Below are 23275 nucleotides of genomic sequence, written 5' to 3' on the forward strand. Positions count from 1 at the left end.
CAGGGTGTTTTGCAGGGGGGGGGGGGTGCAAGTTACTTTTTTTCATCCCAATGTGCGCGCACACGCCGGCATCCGAGCTCTGCGGCGCGCGAGACGGAGATCGGAGTTGTGTTAACGCGACACTAGAGACAGAATGACATGCTGCTGGAGAGACGACCAACAACACACGGATTGGAAGCTCATTCTGCGCATGCGTTAAATGCGTTAAAAAAAACAACGAAGTTAAACCTGTAATTTAATTAACTGAGTTAACGCTTTATTTTTCACAGCACTACTAATATTACAACTTTTTTTATAAACTCGGTCACAATTGTATTTGCTGTTTTTGCCCCTCGAAGTTATATTTAGTTTATTTCGTAAAGTTCTTCTAATTCTTGTATGAAATATGTTTTATGAAATTAATTTTGTATGTGTTTTATAAGATGCCAACACAAAATGCAATAATCTCAGTCAGAGGCGGCGTATAGAGTATTATCACTGACTGGCTTTCTACAGAAATGTTTTCTCCATCCAGGATCCCTCTTCTCTCCTGTCACCACATTGCAAAGCATCCAACTCCAAAGTTGATTCTCCATACAAGCTCATTCATAAAATAAATAGTACTCCTCTACAAATAAATAAGCACACACACACACACACACACACACACACACACACACACACACACCTCTCCTTTAGGCGTGGTGACGGGAGTTCTGCGAGGGTCGATCTCTTCGTTGATGGACGAGAGGAAGTTCTGAGATATCCGCAGAGCGTCCTGCAGGAGCGGGAAGTCCGGGTGGTCCTTGGGAGTATGTTTCAGCAAGTCCTGCAACACGTGCACAAACAAGCATGGTTACACAGACCAGATGCTGCACACAACTAATAGCTAATCATTATTAGTGCAATGATGTACACTACCGTTCAAAAGTTTGGGATCACTTAGAAATGACTTTATTTTTCAAAGAAAAGCACTTTTTTTCAATAAAGATAACATTAAATTAATCAGAAATACACACTATACATTGTTAATGTGGTAAATGACTATTCTAGGTGGAAACGTCTGGTTTCTAATGAAATATCTCCATAGGTGTATAGAGGCCCATTTCCATCAACTATCACTCCAGTGTTCTAATGGTACATTGTGTTTGCTAATCGCCTTAGAAGACTAATATCTGATGAGAAAACCCTTGTGCAATTATGTTAGCACAGCTGAAAACAGTTATGATGGTGATATAAGCTATACAACTGGCCTTCCTTTGAGCTTGAGGAACAAAATTAATACTTCAAATATTAATCATTATTTCTAACCTTGTCAATGTCTTGACTATATTTTATATTCATTTGATAAATAAAAGTGTGATTTTTCATGGAAGACACAAAATTGTCTGGGTGATCCCAAACTTTTGAACGGTAGTGTATATCGTTAGAAATCTACGCTGTTCACAAAAATCCATCTGAGCATTAGCAGGAGTCCTGATTGGATGTTGCCTTCTTAATTAAACCAGAATTTTGCTGCGAATGCACAGATTTCCGATTGAATCTTGACGTAATCTCGTTTTAGTTCTTGAAGCTGCTCTCGTCAGCAGAGCAGGGTGACGAGCAGCACGGCGGAGGACAGAGGACTCCTCTTCCTCCCATAACAAACACCTCTTGTTTTGATGACTGGCAGGAACAAGGCTTTTGGTAGGAACACGTCCTCGTCCTGGTGAACTGGTCACGCTGTTGCTCCGACAGCTTTTTAGGCGAACTGAACGAGGCACATCCAGGCATCTCGCTGCTCGCTTGGCAGCTACTGCTCTATTATTACTCATCCAAAGAGGTTGGCCAGCTTAGGCCGAGGCACCGGGATCAACGACACAAAGCAGGCTCTGATTGGTCCGCTCTTGGGCTGCTGCCCCGAACCCTTGTTTAACCAAAACTAAGGTATTATAGTTTGACTGTTACTCCCAGGCAGTGGAGCCTATGATAACAGCTGGATCAGTTTTGAGAGTTATAGTTACTGGTTTAGTCAGTGTTTTTTTAATGCAAACTATTAATGTGAAAAGGAACCAATACTGTCAAATAAATGTAGAGGAGTAAAGAGTATTATATTTAGATAGTACGAGTATAATGTAGCATGAAAATCTAATATTAAAGTTAAGTACAAGCACTTCTAAATTGAACTTTAATATAGTACCTGAGTAACTGTGCTTCGTTACTTCCACCACTGGTTTATTTTGCACATGTCTTAAGATATCCGTCTCCACACTGGTTCAATGGAAGTTCATGTTTAAAAAAAAAAAAACATCAAATCCAGCAGCTACATCTCCTGAGTAAGTGTGTTGCTTTTTGTTTTTTTTAATCCGGGAGAAATGACCCTCTAAAGTTGTGGGGGTGTAAGCCGTGTACTCACATGGAGAACCAGGGTGCTTCTGGTCACACGGTCGATGGGCTTGTAAAGGAGAGCTGTGGGGAGAGGAGGGAGAGGAGTCAGCGTCACACACAAGAGGTTCTCTCTGGAACATACGGACGCAAACATAAACGCCACAAATGGAAGCATGTATACATCTAGAGTAGAGCAACAGACACGGGACCCGGCGCCTGTCTTCATATCACACTTCAAGCCTGCAGCGCCACACGTGGCTGGCTGCCCCCGTGGACGGCCTTGCTGCTGATCTGAGGTGGTGTGTCTGACACTCATGACAGCTCGAGATGAGAAACTCCCACAGACAGGACGGAGGGGAAATTAAGGAGAGAAAAAAAAAAATGACACGAGAGAGGCGACAGGCAAGGTGACGGATGTGAGAACCCCCTCGAGATGAATAGAAAAGAGGAGAGGGAGGGAGGTTGAAGGAAAAACCCTTTCATTCCTCCCTCCGTCACACCTGAATTCAGGCAGACATAATGAAATGCTCAAGAAATGTCTCACGGTCTCAAAATAATAATGCCACTGGTGCCATGGTGTCACAAAGCGAAAAAGAACATAATAATGTTGCTCTGCAGTTGTTCCCAGGGAGGGAAAAAAGGACGCATGGGTGGAGCATCCAATAGAAACAACCCAGATCCACAAGGGCAAAGAAACGTTCCACTCGCTGATCAAGCTAATCTTCATTTATTAAAGCGCAGACTTAAAGAAACTGATTATTAGGGTGGGTTGTCCAAGACCGAGGCAGAGACAGTGCTCCACTCATCCGTTTATCCCAGTGAACACTGCTCTCATCGAGCCGACAGTGGGGCACGCCGTCACTCTCTTATTCTCTGCCTCGGTACTTTTAAGCGCTCGTCCTTTTTTCTTCTCGTCGCCTCCTTCAACTAAAAAGAAAGTAAGAGGGCACCTCCAGGGAGCATGTTTAGATCTCCTGATCGGACTCGTCATACGAGACTTCACACACTCTTTTACATGCTCACACATCGTACACGCGTACACTGAGCGACCGCGTCAGACCAAAGATAATCTTCCAGAGGGCCTTGCTGATGCTCTTTGAAGTTTCTCTGCCCTCCGGTCATTAATAATGCGGTCGCCGTCAATGTTCACCGAACCAATACCGCTACCTCCCGGAGGATTGGCTCCATGACCTGCACGGACTGCCAACTCCTTCGATTATGTGCTTAAACTTTTATAATGTCCAGGGTGACTTTGGGTTAGCGTGGGTGCAGCTCAAGTTTCAGGTGTTGATTCAGTATATTGAGTCAGGACAACAGCTGTATTGATTATTGTGATGTGCTTTGTGCTGCGTGTGTGAAGCTCTACTGCGCCTCTGTTCTGTTGGCAAACACGTGCTGATCTGAGGCGGGGAAAATAGTGATCATGTTCAACTGGTCCGGTGTGTTAACGCTTGCTAATTAGCACTAAACACAAATAAAAAATTACAGCTGATGCGGATGTCGGTTTTGATCAAAGAAAGCAAAGTGCTGGACACATTTATTTTACTCGATGATGGCGCTAGATGGAAAGTTAAGGGATCATCAAAGTTAGTAGGATTCATGCTCTCAGGACCACGAATGTCCTTCAAATCAAATCCACCAGACAGAAGAGGAGATATTCTAGTCTGGACGAGGTCCCGTTGCGCTTGGAGAAAGATCAATAACACCTTCCACAGCGAAAGTTCAAAGTCCAGTCGAGAGACAGGACGAGAGAGGATGAGAAGACCGAGAGAATCAGAGCGGCGGAGGATTATTGGAAGTCGATGACTCGTCGCAGCGAGGTGCCACCTGATTGGTCCTGTTCTCAAGGTCGCCTTGACGACTTGGTGGGCGGACAGAAAGTTCAGCGTTGCCAAGGAGGGGAAGGACCATGTGGTCTATGAACGACAACACAGCGCACGGTTCTTCCACTACGAGGCGGGGGGGGGGGGACTGCCAGCTTTACTTGGTGAGACGTTCAGCCAATTGACATGTAAAACAGGATGCCTGACTCAACACTTGTGTTGCTATTTGAATCCATTCAACAGGAGGAGGCTGGCAGATGAACCAGTGAGCTCTCTGTAAACAAGTCTGACAAATTGATTAATTTCAACGGAGACAATATGCAAAAGCTGCGGGGAAGGATGGGGTCTACTTAAATCACATGGAAGGCGAGAAGGATGGAAGCACGAGGACAGGCAGGTGGGAGGAAAGCGTGATGAAAGAGGGAGTGGTAGTTCCGGAGTTGAGCTGGAGGAAATCCCTGGACCACTTGGCCAGGTAATTAAGCAGCCGCAATACAAAGAGTAATCAAAGCAACTGCCCTGGGAGCTGACGCACGCTGATTGTTGAGGGAATATGAGGCGAGCGTGGAATACACTCGGAAGGCGCTTCAGTTTAGTTATTACGAAGCGGTAAAGAGAAACTAAAGTGACGACAACAATCAGCATGTTTGGGTCGCTCCTTTACGGCACATAAATATACAGACATTTCACAGGTACACAAGGCAGTACACAAGGCAGTACACGGACACACACACACCCACACACACACCGTCTCTCAGCCTGACAAAGCCACACGGTTTGCTCATCGTGTCTATTACTGCAGAACAATCTGACAACGTTTCATTATTCCCCCCTGCAGCAGCAAGAGGTCTTCATCACCTCATTCCGCAGCCTACGGCACGGCACATACATGTAGATGAACAATCAGCAGCAGACCGATAATAATTGTGCATCATCAGTTCTTAAAGCTCCGAACGTCAGTCCACAAATCAGTCTGACAGCTCGTCCCAACTTCCCTGCAAACACGGTGGACAACTCATCCACCGTAGAATCAAAGACGACGCTGAAGACACCCTGGCTCAGAGGGGGGTGGGGAGGAAAAAGGAAAAACACTCCAAGCGGCCCCCATTGAAAAGGCGGCGGGTCATAACATGCAGTCGTTACCGTATGTGCAGTTGCAACACAGTCTGAGGACCAGAAGCACCTCCATATCCATCATCTCCTCTCCTCACTCTGTTCTCCTGCTCACCGCCTCCTTTCTCAGGCAGACAGAGAGAGGCAGAGAGAGAGAGAGAGAGAGGCAGAGAGAGGTAGAGAGAGGCAGAGAGAGAGCGAGGCAGAGAGAGGTAGAGAGAGAGGGGGGGAGAGAGAGGCAGAGAGAGAGAGAGAGAGGCAGAGGGAGGCAGAGAGAGAGAGAGAGAGAGGGAGAGAGAGAGAGAGAGAGAGAGAGAGAGAGAGAGAGAGAGAGGCAGAGAGAGGTAGAGAGAGGCAGAGAGAGAGGGGGGGGGGAGAGAGGCAGAGAGGAAGAGAAAGAGGCAGAGAGAGAGATAGAGGCAGAGAGAGAGAAAAGCCCGCCACTGTATCCAGTAGAAGGACCAGGACAGGAGTCTAAGAGCAGCCATGAAGCCTGGACAGATGCACATGCACACTCACAAGGAGACACACAGAGACTGACAGCACAGACAAACACTTACCCTCCATCGAGACAGTTGTGCTACAATCTTTGGAGTCTTTAGGACCTTTTACTTTGAGGTTCTGAAAAACAACAACAGAGGAGTGAGATGACCAATTGAATTAACCACACTCTTGCTCCCACACCAACTGACACGCATGCGCACATGCACAGCCGTCTACTCGCTCGGTTGCGCCTGATAGAAGTAATGAAACGTTTGCCGTTGCCATATTAAAAAGGCTATTCAAAGTCCAGTACATTGACTAAGAAATGGAGTCTAACTATTGCTTGTGAAAGCTAGCATGGCAATGAGGGAGTGGGAGTAGCATTGAGATAACCAGGCGTATCACTTCTGTCACAATTCATCTGCCCAAAACACTAACAGGCTTTACATGTGCTCATGCAGTGGAGCATATTTTAACATCAGTGTATCTGTGTGTTCATCTAGTGTTCCTCAAAAATAAGATTTCCTGTAAACACAGTTGCTTCCAGTTCAAAAGAGCATGTTTGGACCCGCCTAGCTTCCACTCTTCTGTCGTTGGACGTACATTTTAAAAGAAAAACACAGCGACTCCGCGTATTACAAAAATCAAAACGGCTCAGGATCGAATAAAGGCATATTTTTCATTCAGACATGTCTTTTTTACACTCTTGCAACTGCCCCTCAAGTCATTGATCGTCTTTTGGCGATGAACTTACCTCAGATATCGTCTGGAACTGGCCGTTGGCCTGGCTGCATTTCTCTGCCGTCTCTAGCGCCACCTTGTAGTTGTCCACAAAGGCCTTGTACACCCCCAACTGGCTGGCCTGTGGAACACGAGAGAGAACAAGAGATGACCGACAGTGGCATGAACTCTCTTCTGTTTGATGTGAACCGTTTAAAAAAGGACAATTGAGCAACGTGTTTACTGCCTGATACATTTACTATTGCAACACGGCACGAGTCGGCCTGACAGGAAACCAAAACATCGGGAACCAAGTGCAACTTTCATTCACCTTCAGATAACATTTCTATACCTACTTACATCCATGCTGTCACGCGTTTGTATTCAAATTCACAGAAGGCTTTGGCAGATTAATTAACTTACATTCAGGATTTTTGCCTGGATTGAGGAGGGGCTGTTAAAGAGTGCTGCAGTCCCTCATTGGCTCTATCCACATACATAAAAGGACCCCCCCCCACCCCCTTAAAAAAAAAAGCCAATGCACACAGGCTTATCACATTTCCATAGCACTGCTCTGTGCTCCCGCCTGAGACAGATTCACTTTCTCTTCCATGAAGAGCCCCTCTCTGCTGCGCTGTATGTGCATTATAACACAAGTGGCAGACCAGCAGTGCATGAATATGCATCCTGCTACAGCCGTGCTTGAATGGCTGGGCTGAAGAGCTGACTGCACCCTCTTAAAGCAATGAGATTGGTTTCAATTGAACAGAGTGAATGAGTAAGACATGTTGCTTTTGTCCTTAACGGTTACAGGGGGAAGAATAGACATTTGCCTTTCAGATATCCTCCATCCTCACTGACATGTTGGACAGCCGAATGCTGCGGGGCCAAACCATGTTTCTAACAATAGCTTCTGCATGATTCTATAGCTCTGAACGCAACACACACAACATTGTCTCCTCTGGATTTCTTTCCTTAGAGGATGCAGAGGACTCTAATTGTATGGATATGTTCGTAAGAGAACAAATAAGCACATCAATAATATATAATATTTGGGATATACAGTCAGGACCATAAATATTTGGACATTGACACAATTTTCATCCTTTTGACTCTGTACACAACCACAACTGGATTTTAAATTAAACAATCAAGATGTGCTTTAAGAGCAGACTTTCAGCTTTAATTTGAGGGTATTCACCTCCACATCAGGTGAACGGTGTAGGAATTACAATACATTTTATACGTGTCACCTCCTTTTTAAGGGACCAAAAGTAATTGGACAAACTAACATCATCATCATTGTAATTGTCAATTTTAATACTTGGTTGCAAATCCTTTGCAGTAAATGACAACCTGAAGTCTGGAACCAATAGACATCATCAGATGAGCCATATTTGTATTCTGGACAGGCTTGACAACAGCTGACTCACTTGCATATCCAAATCCGAGTAAACTATACATTGCAGAGTCAAATGTTGCACAAGCAAAACTCTGTTCCAACACTCCTGTTGCGTAAATATATTGTTCCCCTTGATCTTTAACACTCAAATGTCATGTATCCAACATGTTGCCAGTTGCCATCAAACCAGGGAGATACCACAACACTGCCCCTCAAATGACCAGCATCACAGTGTGGCCACAGAACAATTCAATACATGAAGCATAAGGTCACGGCGAAATAACCCTGACCCCAAAATGAGCATGAGGTCATTTCATGCAACCTCAATAACGTGCAATAATGCCGGAACAAGACGACACAGTAGAAGTTTGAGTCCTGAAAACGTGAATGGCCAAGACAAACAACCACATCCCATGGAAATCCAATAGTAGTTGACATAAAGCCAAAAACGTCAACATATGTGGGAACGTCTGACCATAACATGTACAATGCAATTGCAATGCATCCAATGGCTGAAGAAGACCCTCCACTTCAAATGTGGTCTAATACAATCGAGGCAGTCACATCGAGCCGCCGCGGAGCCCCTTTCCTGTCTGAGGAAGGTGAGCAAAGCTGGAACTGTGGCTGGCTTTCATGCCAGTTTTCTGCAACTCTGTCCCTCTGTGTTGCCTCGGTGGCCTCCGTGCTGCTGACAAGGAGCAGTGGGGACTGGACCAGCTAATTACGCTGCCATCTGTACTCTCACACTGCCACTCTGACTCAATGTTTCGCCGCCTCATGACACGCTGATGTACGCGGCGCAGATGGGAGCTGATGACTACACTAATAGCTGTCACTTGGTGGCGTGACTCCTGGGGTCCACAGAGGGGAGAGGAAGTCGTTATCAAACCACTGACAAGGATTCAGTTTCTACATAAGATCTCTGTTCATTTTCTCTGCTTGTAAATAGAAGCTAGCGTAGCATCGCCAATCAGTCTGCTGGAACATTTCAAAGCCGTTGAAAATATTTTAATTAACACAATTGTGATTTGAAAAAGGAAATATCACCACAAAGAATAAGTGACAAGATAAAGACGTATCAAAGCTACATTTGAGTGGTTACTAAATAGTATTAAGAGTGTGATAGCCAGCACCAATTATCTGTTTGTGTTGTTCACATGAACTAAACAACAGGTTCATTTCTGTGGTGTCGTTACTTTAAACTATTAATTTGCAGCTACAGCTTGTCAGTTTGGGATGAAAAAGGGTGAACTAGATAATCTTAGTTTCTTTGGTCACTGACCGTCTTGTTGTGAACACATATGAGCAGGGCTCTCAAGTTTTGAAGACAGGCAAGCGTGAGATTTCCATCAGCACCCGATACAGCTGACTGTTGCGCGCGCCGGCATCGAGCCGAAAAGAGTTGTTGACGGGGGTGCTAGTGACTATTTCTACTCCGAGAAAAGTTGTTGACAGGGGGTGCTAGTGACTTTTTCTACTCTGAGAAAAGTTGCGCGCAGACCGGCGTCGGTTTTTTTTTTTCCCATCAAATGCGCGCGAGACCGTCGAGCTCTGCAGCGAACAATCGATTCGCGTATTGAGCACCCCTGCATTCAAGCATTAAATAAAGTGCATTTTTTTTCATGAAATCGATGAGTCTCACGCTCAATGCGTGAGACTTGAGAGCCCTGTATGAGTTACGTACTGGTCAGACGAACAGCAGCTAGTTACAGATCCAGTTGTTCTTGCAGCTAGCTTAGCTCGTCTCAAACCAGAAGCTAGTTAACAAGAGTGCTGAAGTTAAACTGCCAGAGGAAAGTCTGTTTCATTTGTTTCCTTCGCTAAACTTCACCTGCGATCCTTGAGTCACAGTGGGTTACAGCAAATAATAACCTTTGCTGAAACCTTTTGTGAGAAGTTGAAAATCAAAAGCGAAAGATGTCAATATGGTAGAAAGAGAATAAGAGAGACGCGTTCCGATTTATTATTTTTTTCACCTGGCCCGCTGCCGTTGAGATTGCAGTGAGACGCGGAGAAAATGTGAAGTGGTGCTCTTCGCAATAGAACATCTTTGATGGGACGTGTCGCGTCTCGGCCAATCAGCGTTCAGATGTCCACAGCGTTTGGGAAGTTAGGTTAGCTTGAATGTTAGTCTGCTACATCTGCTGCTGTCACGCTGCACGGTGTAGCGATACGAACAAAGTACCCGTACGTTAAAAACGATGTGATTTAGCATATTTTTTGTATCGATACTTCATTAAAAGAGCGATCAGAGCGCACACGCTGCTCCGCTCCGTTAAATGCTGTCTGCACGCGCAGCGCTCACAGACAGCGAGTGGCACGCGCATCACTCAGCCGTGATGCGCGCTCACAGGTGAGCACACTCTACAGGTGAGCACACTCTCAAACCCCCCCCCCCCCCGAGTCACTGAGACGGCTGGACAGAGCAGAAGTGTACGTGCACCTTTACTTTCAACCATATGATAACACACTGTGTGACTTATGGGGACAAACTGTAATGAATTAAAAGATCACACCTGCAGTCCAACTGTACACTCAGGTATTGTTTACAACTTCATACGTTAGAAGTTCAAATAGAAGTCTTGAGGAGTGAGGAGTGTGACCTTTATTTTTGTGGTCGAGACCAGCAGAGAACAGCAGTGTGCTCCTGATTTGGCTAAATGGATCTCTCATAATGTGACAACTGATTAACACGTAAGACCTAATCACGTCTCCTAAGATCCAAACACATGGTGCAAGCTGAATACGGACATGTTCAACTGCTGATCCCACTTCGGTTATCACATTTATTAGGTTATTGTTATAAGTGAGATTCTGAAAACTTCATATATGATTCTCATAAGCCTGTCGGTGTCAGGCTAACGGAGTTTCTTGTGTACACATACGATAACAGGCTATGTGTTTTCCGGTCAACAAGTTAATAACTTGCATTTGTATTGGTGTGGAATGTCGTTAGGGAAAACTTGTAAGTTATTAACAAGAGTTTATTGTCTATTATCTTTTTAAAATCAGATGACAAAGAGAGGCTGTAGAAGTGACAATAACAAGGACGGCAAAAAAGTTGATCATTTGGACAAAAAGAAAGAAAGTTAATTTTGTTAATGGCTTCTATATGTCCATAATAAAATGATTAAAATCATCGTTTTATTCTCCATCTTCAGCAGTTTTGTTCCGAGGTTCCTGAGAAAACCCTGTCGTTCCCATCAGGTAGAAGAGGCTCACAGACGTCCACCAACACTTTCTCTAAATAGAAAATGTGTTTGCTCGCTCTAGTTTCCAGTCCAGGAAAATTACAAACCACAATATTCTGTCCCCACAGTGGGACGTAGTCAGGGTGAACTAACAGGACACAGTGTGCCGAGGTGTATTTACACTCCTGCTCTCAACTCCCAATGGCCGGTTGGAACAATTTGGTACTCACAACTTTGACGACTGCTGTTGCATTTTAAATACCGAATGGGCACATCACCTCGCAAAGTTCCTCTCTGTGTAGAGTCATTTCCCCCCACTGGAAGTCCAGTTTCTTACATTCCAGCTGACACACACACACACACACACAAACACACACACAGAAAGAAGACCCAAACGCTGTAGTTTCTGGGTCCTCGTCAGACTCACCAGCTTCTGGAACAAATGTCCCACGGTGACCTTCTCGTCCCACTGCTGGATGTTGGGTAAGAGGGCGTCGTAGAACTCCTTATGGATCTCAAAAATGTCCTGGACTTTGTAGAAGATGGTCTCCACTTGCTGGAAGGTCAGGACGGGCTGCGAGGTCGTGGCCGTGGCTTTCAGAGGACGCATGGGCTGGAGAGTCGGAGACAGAAAGACTCAGTGAACACTACCCGTGATATACCTTCACCTCCGGTGAAAGAAATATGGAATTGGAACTTGAAAGCAAGTCATCAGACCTTTCATTTTCATTTTATAAAAAGCATTTCACTATGGCATCATGTTCTGATAAAAATGGGCGAAAGATTATTCTTTTTTCTATGTGCGGAGTGGACACGGCGGGTGTGGAGGAAATCTGAACAGTGAAAACCGAAAACGCCTTTACGTCACAGAAACAAACATTCCTTCAAGCTGATGCTGATGCTGATGATGATGCCTCATGCTGGCTCGTCATCATCACATCAGGTTTGACAACAGTGTTATCTCTATTCATCTTCTCATGGTACGTGACAGGACGATGTGATTATGGAGGCTGCACAAAAAAACCATTTTGGTTGTTCCAAATGTTACTTTTTAAGTTGAAAACTAAAGACAATTTACTGCTCCACATTAATATTATGGGAAAGTCAATATCTAAACGGTTATTCATAATAACAGATCTGCATAGTGTATAAAGAAGGGAATGAGGTCCGAGGCCATGCTGGGGAAGTGTGTGTTAACAAATGCCTCATTCTCAGCTCAGTACAGCTCATTGTGTGCGGCATCACGGCTATTAATATATTGTAAATAAGAGCACCTGATTACAGTGATATTCAGTAATACTTCTCATATCTATATCATTTGGTTTATTGACACAGGAGATGTTGATGAACCAGGAGAAATGGAAATGAAAGGAGATTTCTAGAGATCCTCTTTTTGCTCATATCCCAACCTAAAAGTTACGTTCCCAGACCGACATGATGCCGATGTTGTCGAGCTCTTCTGGAGGTCTATTACTCCTTTAATTTGGGCCGGGCCTTCTGGCAGGTGAGAAGAATTACATTTCTTCTCCATCTCTTTGAAGAACAGTGAGGTGGTTTGTTTGTGTCCGAAACAGCGAGCTAAATAAAATCCTTGCCATGAGTTACCTCCTCTGGTACTAAAGGGTGACCTGGATTGCATTTTCCAATGTTTAAGGGACTAATGGAAAGACTATTTGATATTGAACCAGCAGCCGCTAAACAGGCTGGAATGTCATCGCTCGGGGCAACTGCTCGCTGTAAATGGAAGTGCACTAAGAGTGCTCGTTTTTTGCCACGGATCAGACTGTTAGTGTGAGTGTCTGACAACATTATGAAAAGGACCCTACAGAGAAATAAAATGTTTGTTATGGGTCATCGACTGAAAACGTGAGTTTGAGTCAGTGCGGGCGCAGAGAAAGGGTTAGCTTTGTGTCTGATGTAGCTGATTTAAACAAGGTGGTTGATGTTGTCTGACACTTATAACAACTAGTTCCCCTGAGCCGTTTAGCGGCTACCGTCTGCAGCGTCCACCCTTAATACTGGACCAATGTTTAGAGTGGTTGGCCCCATTAGACAAAGAAATATAGCAAAATAGGATCCAGGTTTTTTGGAACCAGCAGTTTGCCTCCTGACTGCAGCCTTCTGTGTTGCACAGTCTTTACAGTTTGACGTCAGACTGACTTGATGTTGGTCAAATGGCGTCACGTGGCTGAGTGGTAGGATATGACATCAAGCGGCTGAGCATTGGGGAAGCACGCTGTCTGAGCGCTGCATGACACTACAGCAACTGTGGTCTTGCTTTTGGTTTGACCTTTAACCCGTAATAACAGTTCACACCACCTCGCTGCAACACGCTGCGTGAAATGTTGCTTTTTCCCCAAAATAAACAAGCTGATGCGCCCATCAGTGTCGGAAAGGGAGATTATCTTCACTCCAGCTGTTTCACTTGCACACTGTCCAGCTCAAAACAATGTGGGCCTTTTTGTTGTTGTTGCAATGTGTGTGTGTGTGTGTGTGTGCCTCACCAGTAGCAGGGCCTCCAGCTGGTTAATGTAGATCTCCTCGCTGGCCAAGAAACCAGACAGCACCAGCTTCTTCATCTCCATTCCTTTCTCTCCGTCTCCCTGCAGGAGCAAAACAGACCCTGAATGTAATAACGCAATAGTTACACGTGTATTTATACATCGAATACAAACAAGGATCCTTTTGGTAAACTATTTGCATCCAGGATTGATGTCATCACAGTGACTTAAGTTCATTTCCTGCATGACGCCACAGCAGTTACCCCATCAGGTAAACACGAGTCCAACACACGCAAAGTGTGTCGGAATGAGCGGCAGCTGCTTATGAGCCAGTCTGAAAACATGTAAATGGGTCGTTTCCTCTTCCTCTACATTTTTTATCCGGGGGCTTCCAGGCAGTTGTTGTATTTTGACATTAATATCAGGGGGGATCACGGAGCGAGGGTCCAACAGGATGCACCGAAAGTTTAGTCCTTTGCTAAGGGAAACACTGGTAGGAGTGAGACTTGTTCAAAGGTTTAAAAGGTGAGAGATGTGAGCTGGAGAGGTTAAACTGAGGTGTCCGATTTACACTGTAATTCATATATTTAGGGTGGAACTGTAGACCATAAACCTCACAATGTTTTTATGAAGTCAAAAGGATCCAAATGTACTGCAGTTCTAAACAGAGCAAAGTATATACTGGATTTAAAAGTCCTTCAACTGATGTACTTCTTACTTATTTGGCCATATTTTAGTTCTTCAGAAATGAGCGTGGCAAGTTTATTTATATTGCCGAATTCAAAGCGCTTTAAATAAAACATCAAGATACAAATAGAAAAAAACATTCATCTAAATACAATTAGTAACCTGTAAAGAGCCAAGAGAGTAGGAAATAAACACGAGCTCAAATAGAATAAGGTATGAAACGGAATAGAAGAAGTAGAAGAAAATATGGAATCAACAGCAGCAAACAAACAAAAGTCTTCAGCCTTGATGTAAATAAAGGATTTCTTTATTGGAGGGTGTGAACTTATACAGCGATGTTTTAAGTTTATTATTCGTGACTGAAGAAAGTGAAAAAGATAAATTTAGAAATTAAATTAGATCTATCTTCAATTTATGCAAGAACATGAACTGTGTGAAAGTCTGCAGATCAGCACACACACTCACTGGCTTTGGTCTCACGTGTGCCATCTCATCTCATTAGCAAGGCATCGATAAAAAACTAGATTATACACCATGTAATATACAGATTAACAACAACGATATTTTAACGCCTGCAGCATGAGCCACACTACACTGCAAACTGAACAGTGGTGTTAATGTAACCTACATCACTCAGTTTCACTTTATTTATGACGCATGTTAAAACAAGTGTCATGACTAAAGCTACACAAGCAATCCTCATTTCAATATTCCTTCAGAATCAACCGGCTGTCATTCACTCTCCCCACCCCCAAGAAAGTGAAGTGTCATATGTATTTAAAGGGAGGTCAAAGAACAGCCATAAGAACAGAAAGGAAGATTAATTATTAACCCAACCAGATCCTTAAATGATATCGGCACCACCAGTGCTGCCTGATAAGACGAGGAAGGAGCCGTGACCTCATTGTAGTATTAACCCAAACACCGCTGACATCCACCTTCTGACACTGACGTTTTACATATGATCGCTGGAGAACATCAAAGGTCCAGCAGACAATGTCACCTCATCCCACTTTGAGGTATTTACCTGGGAATCACACGACACACAGGACGCAGATATGAGAAATAGACAGTTGTGTTTTCACAAATGCAAAGTCACATATTCAAATGATTTCGATGACTCTCTTGCGATTAGAGAACCAGTCACCGTGACGAATTAGAGGAAGAACAAGGAGTGTTCCCATCTCTTCTAGTTTTTTGCAGAAGGTTTCCAGTGATCAGAACATCGCGTGTATTGGAGCGGCGGAGGGTTTTATTGCTGGTTTTACTTCATGAGGAACAGAAAGAAAAGTCTCCCTTCTGATTAAAACCCAACAGCAAAGTCGCGCTCTAGTGAGCTGCATGTCCTCTCGAGACTCTTGAGATGCTCCTCTGATATGCGAGTGCTGCTGCAGGCTCATGATATGTATTGTAAGCACCGCCAACCACATGCGCATGTCCACATCTCCCAACGACTTGGTTTTAATAAATGTCGTGAGGCTGTGGTTGAAATGACGTCCCAGGGCAACTCCGAACAGGATTTCTGAGACACGAGGATCTGTGGACTCCTACCTTCAAAGTAAACAAGTATGTGTTGGTGACGTGAAAGAGTTTAACTCCTTCAGTGACTAACAGGTCACAGCCAGATGAGAAAAAAAAGAAAGAAAAGAAAACGAGAAAAGGAAAATTATGTTCCCCCCAACTGGGGGAATATTTTCCCTCGGCTGTACAAAAGCGCTTTTGTGTGGCGAGAGGGCAAGATGAGAAACACACGAGCGGTGAAAGGACTTTATTTTCTTTCTTCCATGGCAACCTGCTTCTGTTTCCTGCACTTTTTAGAAACGTTTTTATATCAAAAGAAAATAGCTGCATGCTTTTGTTTTGTTGTATTTAAATGATGGTATTGTGCCCTCTGCTCTTATTCTGTGTAATAAAGGATAGGCTGCTATCAAGAATGGCCTGGGAACAACACACTGCAGGCAGCCCTGCCATTTGTTAATTCATCTAGTGGGAGGAGTACAAACACACACACACAAGTTAGTATTAGACACAGACCAACGACACTTAAAAAGCCGCAGAGTGAGAAGACATGTGCTCCTGAGTAGCCTCTTCAAGCCACGCTGACACACACATGCACGCACACCTGCACGCACACACAGAACAGCAGCAGCACAGTAGCAGAAAGCACCAGCAAGACTTTCCACTTTGCTAAATATAGCCGAGCATTCATGTCCGGTCAGGGTGTGAGTCGCAGAAGTGTGTAATGTGTGTGTTCGAGTGTGTGTATATATCCCCTGCATCCAGCTGTCCAGCCGCTGTCTCACCTTGAACTGTCTATGTGTCGAAGTGATGGGATCCAGCTCCCCATCTCCATATTCAAACACCCCCTCCTCCTCCAGCACCCTGTCCAAGTAGCACAGCACCTCCTCCTCTTCCTCCTCCATGATTCTCCCTTCTTTTCTTCCTCTTTCTGCCTGAGATTCCCTCTCTTCAGGGCCTGCCTGGACACATCAGTGTTTTCCCTTCAGAGCAAGTCGTCTGGACGCCGAGAGAGAGAAAGAGAGTGGACCCCGCCTACACACCCCCACCCCCTTCCTCTGCTGGGTTTCCTGGTGCGAGTGTGGGTGCGTATGTGTGTGTGTGTGTGTGTGTGTGTGTATGTACCGCTGGTCCACCTCGGTCGATGAGGTCTGCCCTCCCTCCACGCCACGCCCCCTCCAAGCCCCGCCCCTCCCAGCAAACGCCATGCACTTCCTTGACTGTGTGGAGCGCTCCTGCCCGCGTGTCTCTCCGCGTGTCTCCGGGCAAGAGGCGCTTCCTTCGGACACACAGTCGCTCTCTCTCTCCCCCTCGCATTGCGGAGAGCGTAGAGTTGGCTCCTTTCTCCCTCTCTGGCCATTGTGTGTTTATTGATCTGCTGAGAGCCGAGAGCCTCTACCGTGCGGCTAGTGCGGCTGATACTAATTACAGGTCACGTGGTGTACGGAGGCAACCGCAGTTTAGCGCCAGCAGAACACCGGATGAAAAAATAGTGAGGAGAAGAAAAAAAGAAAAAGACAGTGCGACTGTGTGTGTGTGCAGCAAGACGAGAGGTTCGGGAAATCAATAGCTCTGGATGCAAGAAACAGGAAGTGATTGACTTCAAGTCCCGGTCGAGATGTGACTGTTCAGCCATGAGCTCGTGTGTAACCGGGGAATGGATGCCGTTCAGCGCCCCCTGACCCTGAGATGACACTCTACAGGAAGTCAGCCTCCCAGCTGGCTCAGTGTCTCCCGCTGCTCTTCAGGGTGTCCCCACACATCTGCCCGGGACGTCTCCGATAAACTAATCTTGCACAAATCTATGCGAGCTCCTCAGGTTGCGAAACGGCCCATATTGTATACATGCAGCACTAAACAGATTTTACCAGCACAGGAAGTAGAAAGTAAACGGGAGTAAATTGATGCCACAATAAGGGCAGAGCAAGAAACATAAGAAAGAGGGCAGGGGAAAGAAAATAATGTCAGACCTACAAATAATACATTTAACATGGGGGATAAAAAAATTATATGGAAAAAACAAAAGCATTAAACTCGTCAGGTCCATTACATATATGGCCCAGAATCACCAATTTGCCTCGTGCAACACCCTCTTTCCTTCAACCCTCCATTCAAACAAGAACATTCCTTTTAAAAGGAGTTTAAAGAAGGTTAACAGCGGATAAACTATGGTTCTAAATAAAAATAAAACCTCTCAGAGTTCATTTAAATCTCATTCTTGTGATTTACAAACATGCAGCCCGTGTCGAATGCCTGATTCCTGGCACGGTGGTGTCAGCGTTGGCGGCCCAATGTCAGCAGATGGAGAGCAAGCTCAGCGGAAAGAAAGGCCGACTTAACAAGGCGGTGAGGCGATGGACCACGTCAGTGGAAATAGACTGTTATAGTCCACGTGGCTGCAGCGTCTGAATCCTCCAGGCAGCCGGCGATCTGAAGTGCTCTGACTCACTTTGTTATAAGTGGAGTGGAGAGGGGAGTCAGTGGGCAGAGTGGGAGAATATGGAAGCAGAACTTCAGAGACCATCTAGCGCCACATGGTGCCCAACGTTATTAATGATGGCTGCTTGAAGGTGGAAGGATCTTTTTTTTTAAATAATTCATACTAAAGTCCAGTCTAACATTCTGCACATTTCTACAGAAACCACAACAATAACAAAAAACAGTCCAACGCTTTTTGAGATTTATTGCACATATTTTTATAGTATTTTATTTATATTTTATATTTTTTCCTTGTACACCTTTCTATTAGGTGTACAAGGAATATATTATTTTATTCTTTCTATTTATGATATTTGGACATTTTATCGTATTTGTTTTCTTTTTCTTTATATTTTCGTTGTTTTTGCAATACTTGTTTTTGTGTTGTAATTTAAAATGTATCTTTTGTTTATCCTTAACTTTAGAAATAGTTTCATCAGGTGAAAGTGTCTTACACCCTATGTCCACTAGATGGAGACATATGCTTAGTTACAGGAGTGGACACCCAGCACGGAGTGACTTGCAATGAATTCAAGAGAACAATAAGCTTAATCATTCATAAATCACCGCTACAAGATCCTGGTCAATAATCAAGGTCACAAAGTATTTACACTATAATAATACTTCGATTTTCTATAGTGCTTTTCCAGGTACTCAAATACACTTTACATAGGGCGGAGACAAACAGAACAAAATGAAAATAGAAAGACAAAAGAGCAAAAACAAACAAAACAAACAAACAAAACCTGGAGAAGCGATGCGGAATGGGTCATGTGGTGGAGGGTAGGGTGCAGGGGTTAGCAGGTGAAGGAGAGTTTGAAGAGGTGAAAGTACAGTGATAACAGCACTGCTTGGAGAAGAGATACTAGATAAAAATAAGAGCCAATGGCAGAGAGCGGACTGACTAAAAGAGAAAACAGAGAAACTGTGAGATTCAGGATGGAAAAGATGGTCCTTAGGCATTTCTACAAAAAGCGTCAAAAGAGACGGAAGGGAGCCTTTTACCAGTAAAACTCCTATTTCTGTTTAATGTGGAATTCAGAAGTGTGAAGGTTTAAATCTCATCACAAAAGTCTGATCCATAAACTATCAGGTTGCTTTTCAGCTGCATGTCAAAGCTGCTGTGTGGAGGGAAAGCCTCCTCGCCTTATTCTCTCTCTCTGTGTGCATCTTTGAGGGAGGGTCAGTTCAGGTCAGGGTGAACATGACTCCCGCTGAGCCTCTCCGGGTGCTGAAGCACCCACTCACAGTCAGACACACACAGACATGACACACACACAGCACACACTACTCAAGACACACACGACTCCTGGCAGGGAAAGAGCTGTGCTTAACCCTGACCATGAAGGAGGGAATGAGGATCAGGACTCTGAAATATGCAGATCAAAACATTTTTTGGAGAGAGCTTTTTGCATCAGCCTTTCCAAACGTCCGCGTCTGGTTGGACTCAACCGGGGAAATCCACAGAAAATTGGCCGACTGCTGCTGCTGTCAAGCCCCATCTGGGTCAGTGGTTGTTTTCCTGCTGCTGCCACTGCACCACCTGCAGTGTGCTGCTATTGTGGCTAATCGCTAGCAATGTAAACCGGGTCTGTATCCGCCGGCGACCTTCGGGACGAAACCTACTCCTCCTCCTCCTAATTACAACGAGAAACAGTAGCTGATGACAAGTCAGCTTTGACTGCGTTCCCGACACGAAGATATCAAACATCATGGAAAACGGATTAAAATAATACGGTGATGAGGTTGAGGAGGGAGTGCTTTGAAGACTCCTTTGGGCAGTAAACTGGCGAACAAGTAAAAAAACCAATTTAATGTTCAAAACAATACTTGAGTACATTTCCATATATACGATGAAATAATTATTGGTCCCTGTTTTTGATCCTCCGTCAATACACAAAGTCATTTTAGTAGAACATGTGTATTGAAAACATGAGCTTTGGAAGATCGGGACTTGATCTGACCAACTCAGACCGCTGAAGCCTCGCCATAGCCTGTGTATAGGAAGTAGACGGAGTCACTGTAACGTCAGCCATTGGCTTGTGGACTGTGGTTAGAAGCCTGAGAAGAGTTTGACGTTTTGGACATTGCCATCTTGGTTTTGGGTTGTCGCCCTTTTGAGAGCTCATCAAGCGCTGGATAAGACATCATTAGGCAACATAAACAGTTACAATTACCGTTCACGCACTGTGAAAGGGTTAAAGTTCTCGGGCGAAAAAACGGACAACTCCCAGACCGGACACCGCTGTGGTAGCGACCTGTCCGCCACAAGAAAGCCACAATTTATGGGACCATAACTTATTGAATTCTGTATTGACGAAGACTTGAATCACGATTGAGACCATAAACTCATCCTTACAATGTTTACCGAGGTAATTAATCAAGTGAGAAGCAGGGCGGCATTTGGTCATCAATCATGGATCAACCAAATCACAATACTGACCAGTGAATAAACAAGTGAACAGTGTAAGAACTCAGTCTAATATCTTCAGATACGTCCTTCCGGCCTTTCAGGATTTTCACACACTGATTTTTAGAAACTGGCGTGGAGGAAAACAGCACCTGAGCTAATCAGTTATCTGGTGTGCAATCACAACCACGGTTACAGTTCCGTAACCATGGTTTTAGTTCTGTAAACAAACTGTAACCATGGTTACAGTTCCGTAACCAAACTAACCACGGTTACAGTTCCGTTACAGTTCTGTAACCGTGGTTACAGCTCCGTAACATTGGTTACAGTTCTGTAACCGTGGTTACAGCTCCGTAACCGTGGTTACAGTTCCGTAACGGAATCTGTAACTCCCCCCTCCATCTGTGTGTAGCATCTGTGTGTAGCACGGAGGACGGCTACTGGCTCGTACCTGCCTCTGCATAGTGTGTGTGTGTGCTCTCACCCCTGTCAGCAAGGCCCCGGGTGGTGTGGGGGACATCGCCTCTCCGTCGGGCCCTTGCGGCGCGCACAGCTGGGGCGACATGGTGGGCGACTCGTCGATGAAGGGCAGCGTCTCCGAGCCGTCCTTAGACTTGCCGTCCTCCGCGCCGTCCCCCTCGTAGCCATCTGTGTTGTAGTTGAAGTCTGGAGGGCAGAGCGAGAGAGAGAGAGAAAAAGAAAGATGCCGATTAGCAGTTGGCCACAAAGAAGAAGGCCACGACCACGACCACGACATGTCACCAAAGAACCTAAATAAACTGGGTGAAACGAAAAGCAGCCATTTCTGGAGACAAGTTATACACTCAGTTTAACAACTTAACAAATAGTTGAAAGGAAGATTAAACTTCACACAGGATAACATTGGATTGTTAAAGCTGGTGTAAAGCTCAACAACAAACTGAAAGCTCAGCACCAAACTGGTCTCAAGGCCAAACAATAGAATACCACAGCCCTTTTTCTCTGATCATGCACCAATCCAAAAAATATGTGAGCTTTTCCCACCGCACAGTTGTTGGTTTTTTTCCAGCGGTGGAATACTTCTTTAAAGGATGGACATCTAATCTACCCCTTGAGCCGAGGCTCCACATGTAACGTCTCAGTCTTTAAGTTTTCACACATTCGGCCGAGTATCAGTATTGAGGTCGATAATCATGGCCAGTGACAACACGGGCGTTCAGGCCTGAGCACCATTGACGGCTCCAGTGGAAGGGAACATCGCCGGCAACACGACGAACACCAGTGAAGAAAACAGTGGAACAACAACACGGCGTGAGGAGATATAAAAACCTGAGCACGACATAAAAATGCTTGGTTGACGACTTTTCAAGAATTTGATGTCTAATTGGAGAGGTGTCTCAGGGACGCTGAAAACCAAACACATACTGTAATGAAAGATGTTTGCGCATGCTTACACACTTATTACAGATTGTCCAAGATCCGTCTGATACAGTAGAACACGAGGGCGTACGCCAACACTTGTGTAACTTAAAAAAGAAACGCCACACAGCCGTTGGGTGGTTGAAAAAGCACAACGGACTGCTCAAAAGGCAAAGTATGTGGGAGGTGTGTAGGTGAGCCGCTCTGACAGCACGGAGCCTGTGCTGAGCTCAAGCAGCGCTTTAGAAAGTACGCGTGAATCCGCCGGTCGCACAGTTTTGAATGTGCTCGAACAATTCTGAGCCGAGGGAGGGGGGAGCGCTCAACGCCAATGGGGCGACACACTGATGTTGATGGACACGGCTGTCCCCTTCCAACAGGCACGTAACTCGCAGTCGCTAGAGCGCCCACCTGCCACTCAAAAGGAATAGTAATAAAAAATGGCCTACGTGGACCGTGGAGGGTCACAGCTAGGAGCTACCGTATGGTTTATTTGCAGCCGTCGGGCAAATGGCTGTCAAATGGTGCTCTTGGGCCGACTGACTCAGAAAACAGTGACCGAGTGCCAACAGTCAAGAGGACACAAGTAGAACATGAGGCGTTGAGGTTAAGACGGAGGGGGTTAAAACACTGAGGTCGGGACATCAGTCCAACTCCACCTGTGCTGTGATTGTTCCGTGGAGAAGATCTATGTGTGTGTGTATGTGTGTGTGTGTGTGTGTGTGTGTGTGTGTGTGTGTGTGTTTTCTCATCTCTTCTATCTGTTCCCTCTCTGACTCTTCTGCAAACCTCCTGGCATCCTGACAGCCTAGTTTATCCCAATCTTTTATATTTGTGTGTGTGTGAGAAGAAGAAGACAAACGCACTGTTCTTAGTTAAGATGTTGACCTGATGTTATAAAACTCAACCCCCACCTTTCCTCCCAGCACATGGACCATGTTTTGCCAACCCAGCTGTGACCCAGAAGGATGGACAGACAGCCCAGAAAGACTTGGACGGTGCACCCAGCAAGGCACTGGCGTCTAGACAGAGCACCAAGGTCTGCTGCCTCTGCCATGAGCCCTTTACTATTTGCAGAAACATCAATAGGCAGCAGGAATCATTCAGAAAACCATCAAAAGTGTCCAGAGCAGAAAGCCAGTCCATCACGGAGGACCCAGTTGGAACATCGAAGGACAACGCAGAGAAATCGACACGCAAACGAG

General features: G+C 45.1%; 1 protein-coding gene across 4 annotated transcripts in view; it reads right to left on the reverse strand.

The window, feature by feature from the left end:
* The window catches only part of abr (ABR activator of RhoGEF and GTPase), a 102206-nt gene that overhangs the window by 49883 nt on the left and 29048 nt on the right, over window positions 1–23275 (reverse strand). For 3 of the 4 annotated variants that reach the window (XR_008831242.1, XM_056411416.1, XM_056411417.1), the window contains exons 2-8: window positions 21157–21338; window positions 13583–13681; window positions 11506–11691; window positions 6520–6627; window positions 5843–5903; window positions 2375–2427; window positions 668–808 (exon numbers count right to left, since the gene is read on the reverse strand). Coding sequence is in view for 3 of the 4 variants with exons in the window: in XM_056411416.1 (XP_056267391.1) it covers window positions 668–808; window positions 2375–2427; window positions 5843–5903; window positions 6520–6627; window positions 11506–11691; window positions 13583–13681; window positions 21157–21338 (830 nt within the window). In the remaining variant the exon portion in view is untranslated. Of the gene's footprint in view, window positions 1–667; window positions 809–2374; window positions 2428–5842; window positions 5904–6519; window positions 6628–11505; window positions 11692–13582; window positions 13682–16569; window positions 16825–21156; window positions 21339–23275 lie in introns of those variants that run through there. The other variant, XM_056411418.1, reaches the window with a different exon arrangement.

This window comes from Pseudoliparis swirei, chromosome 3 (assembly GCF_029220125.1).
Source record: "Pseudoliparis swirei isolate HS2019 ecotype Mariana Trench chromosome 3, NWPU_hadal_v1, whole genome shotgun sequence".
In the NCBI taxonomy this organism is placed as follows: domain Eukaryota; kingdom Metazoa; phylum Chordata; class Actinopteri; order Perciformes; family Liparidae; genus Pseudoliparis; species Pseudoliparis swirei.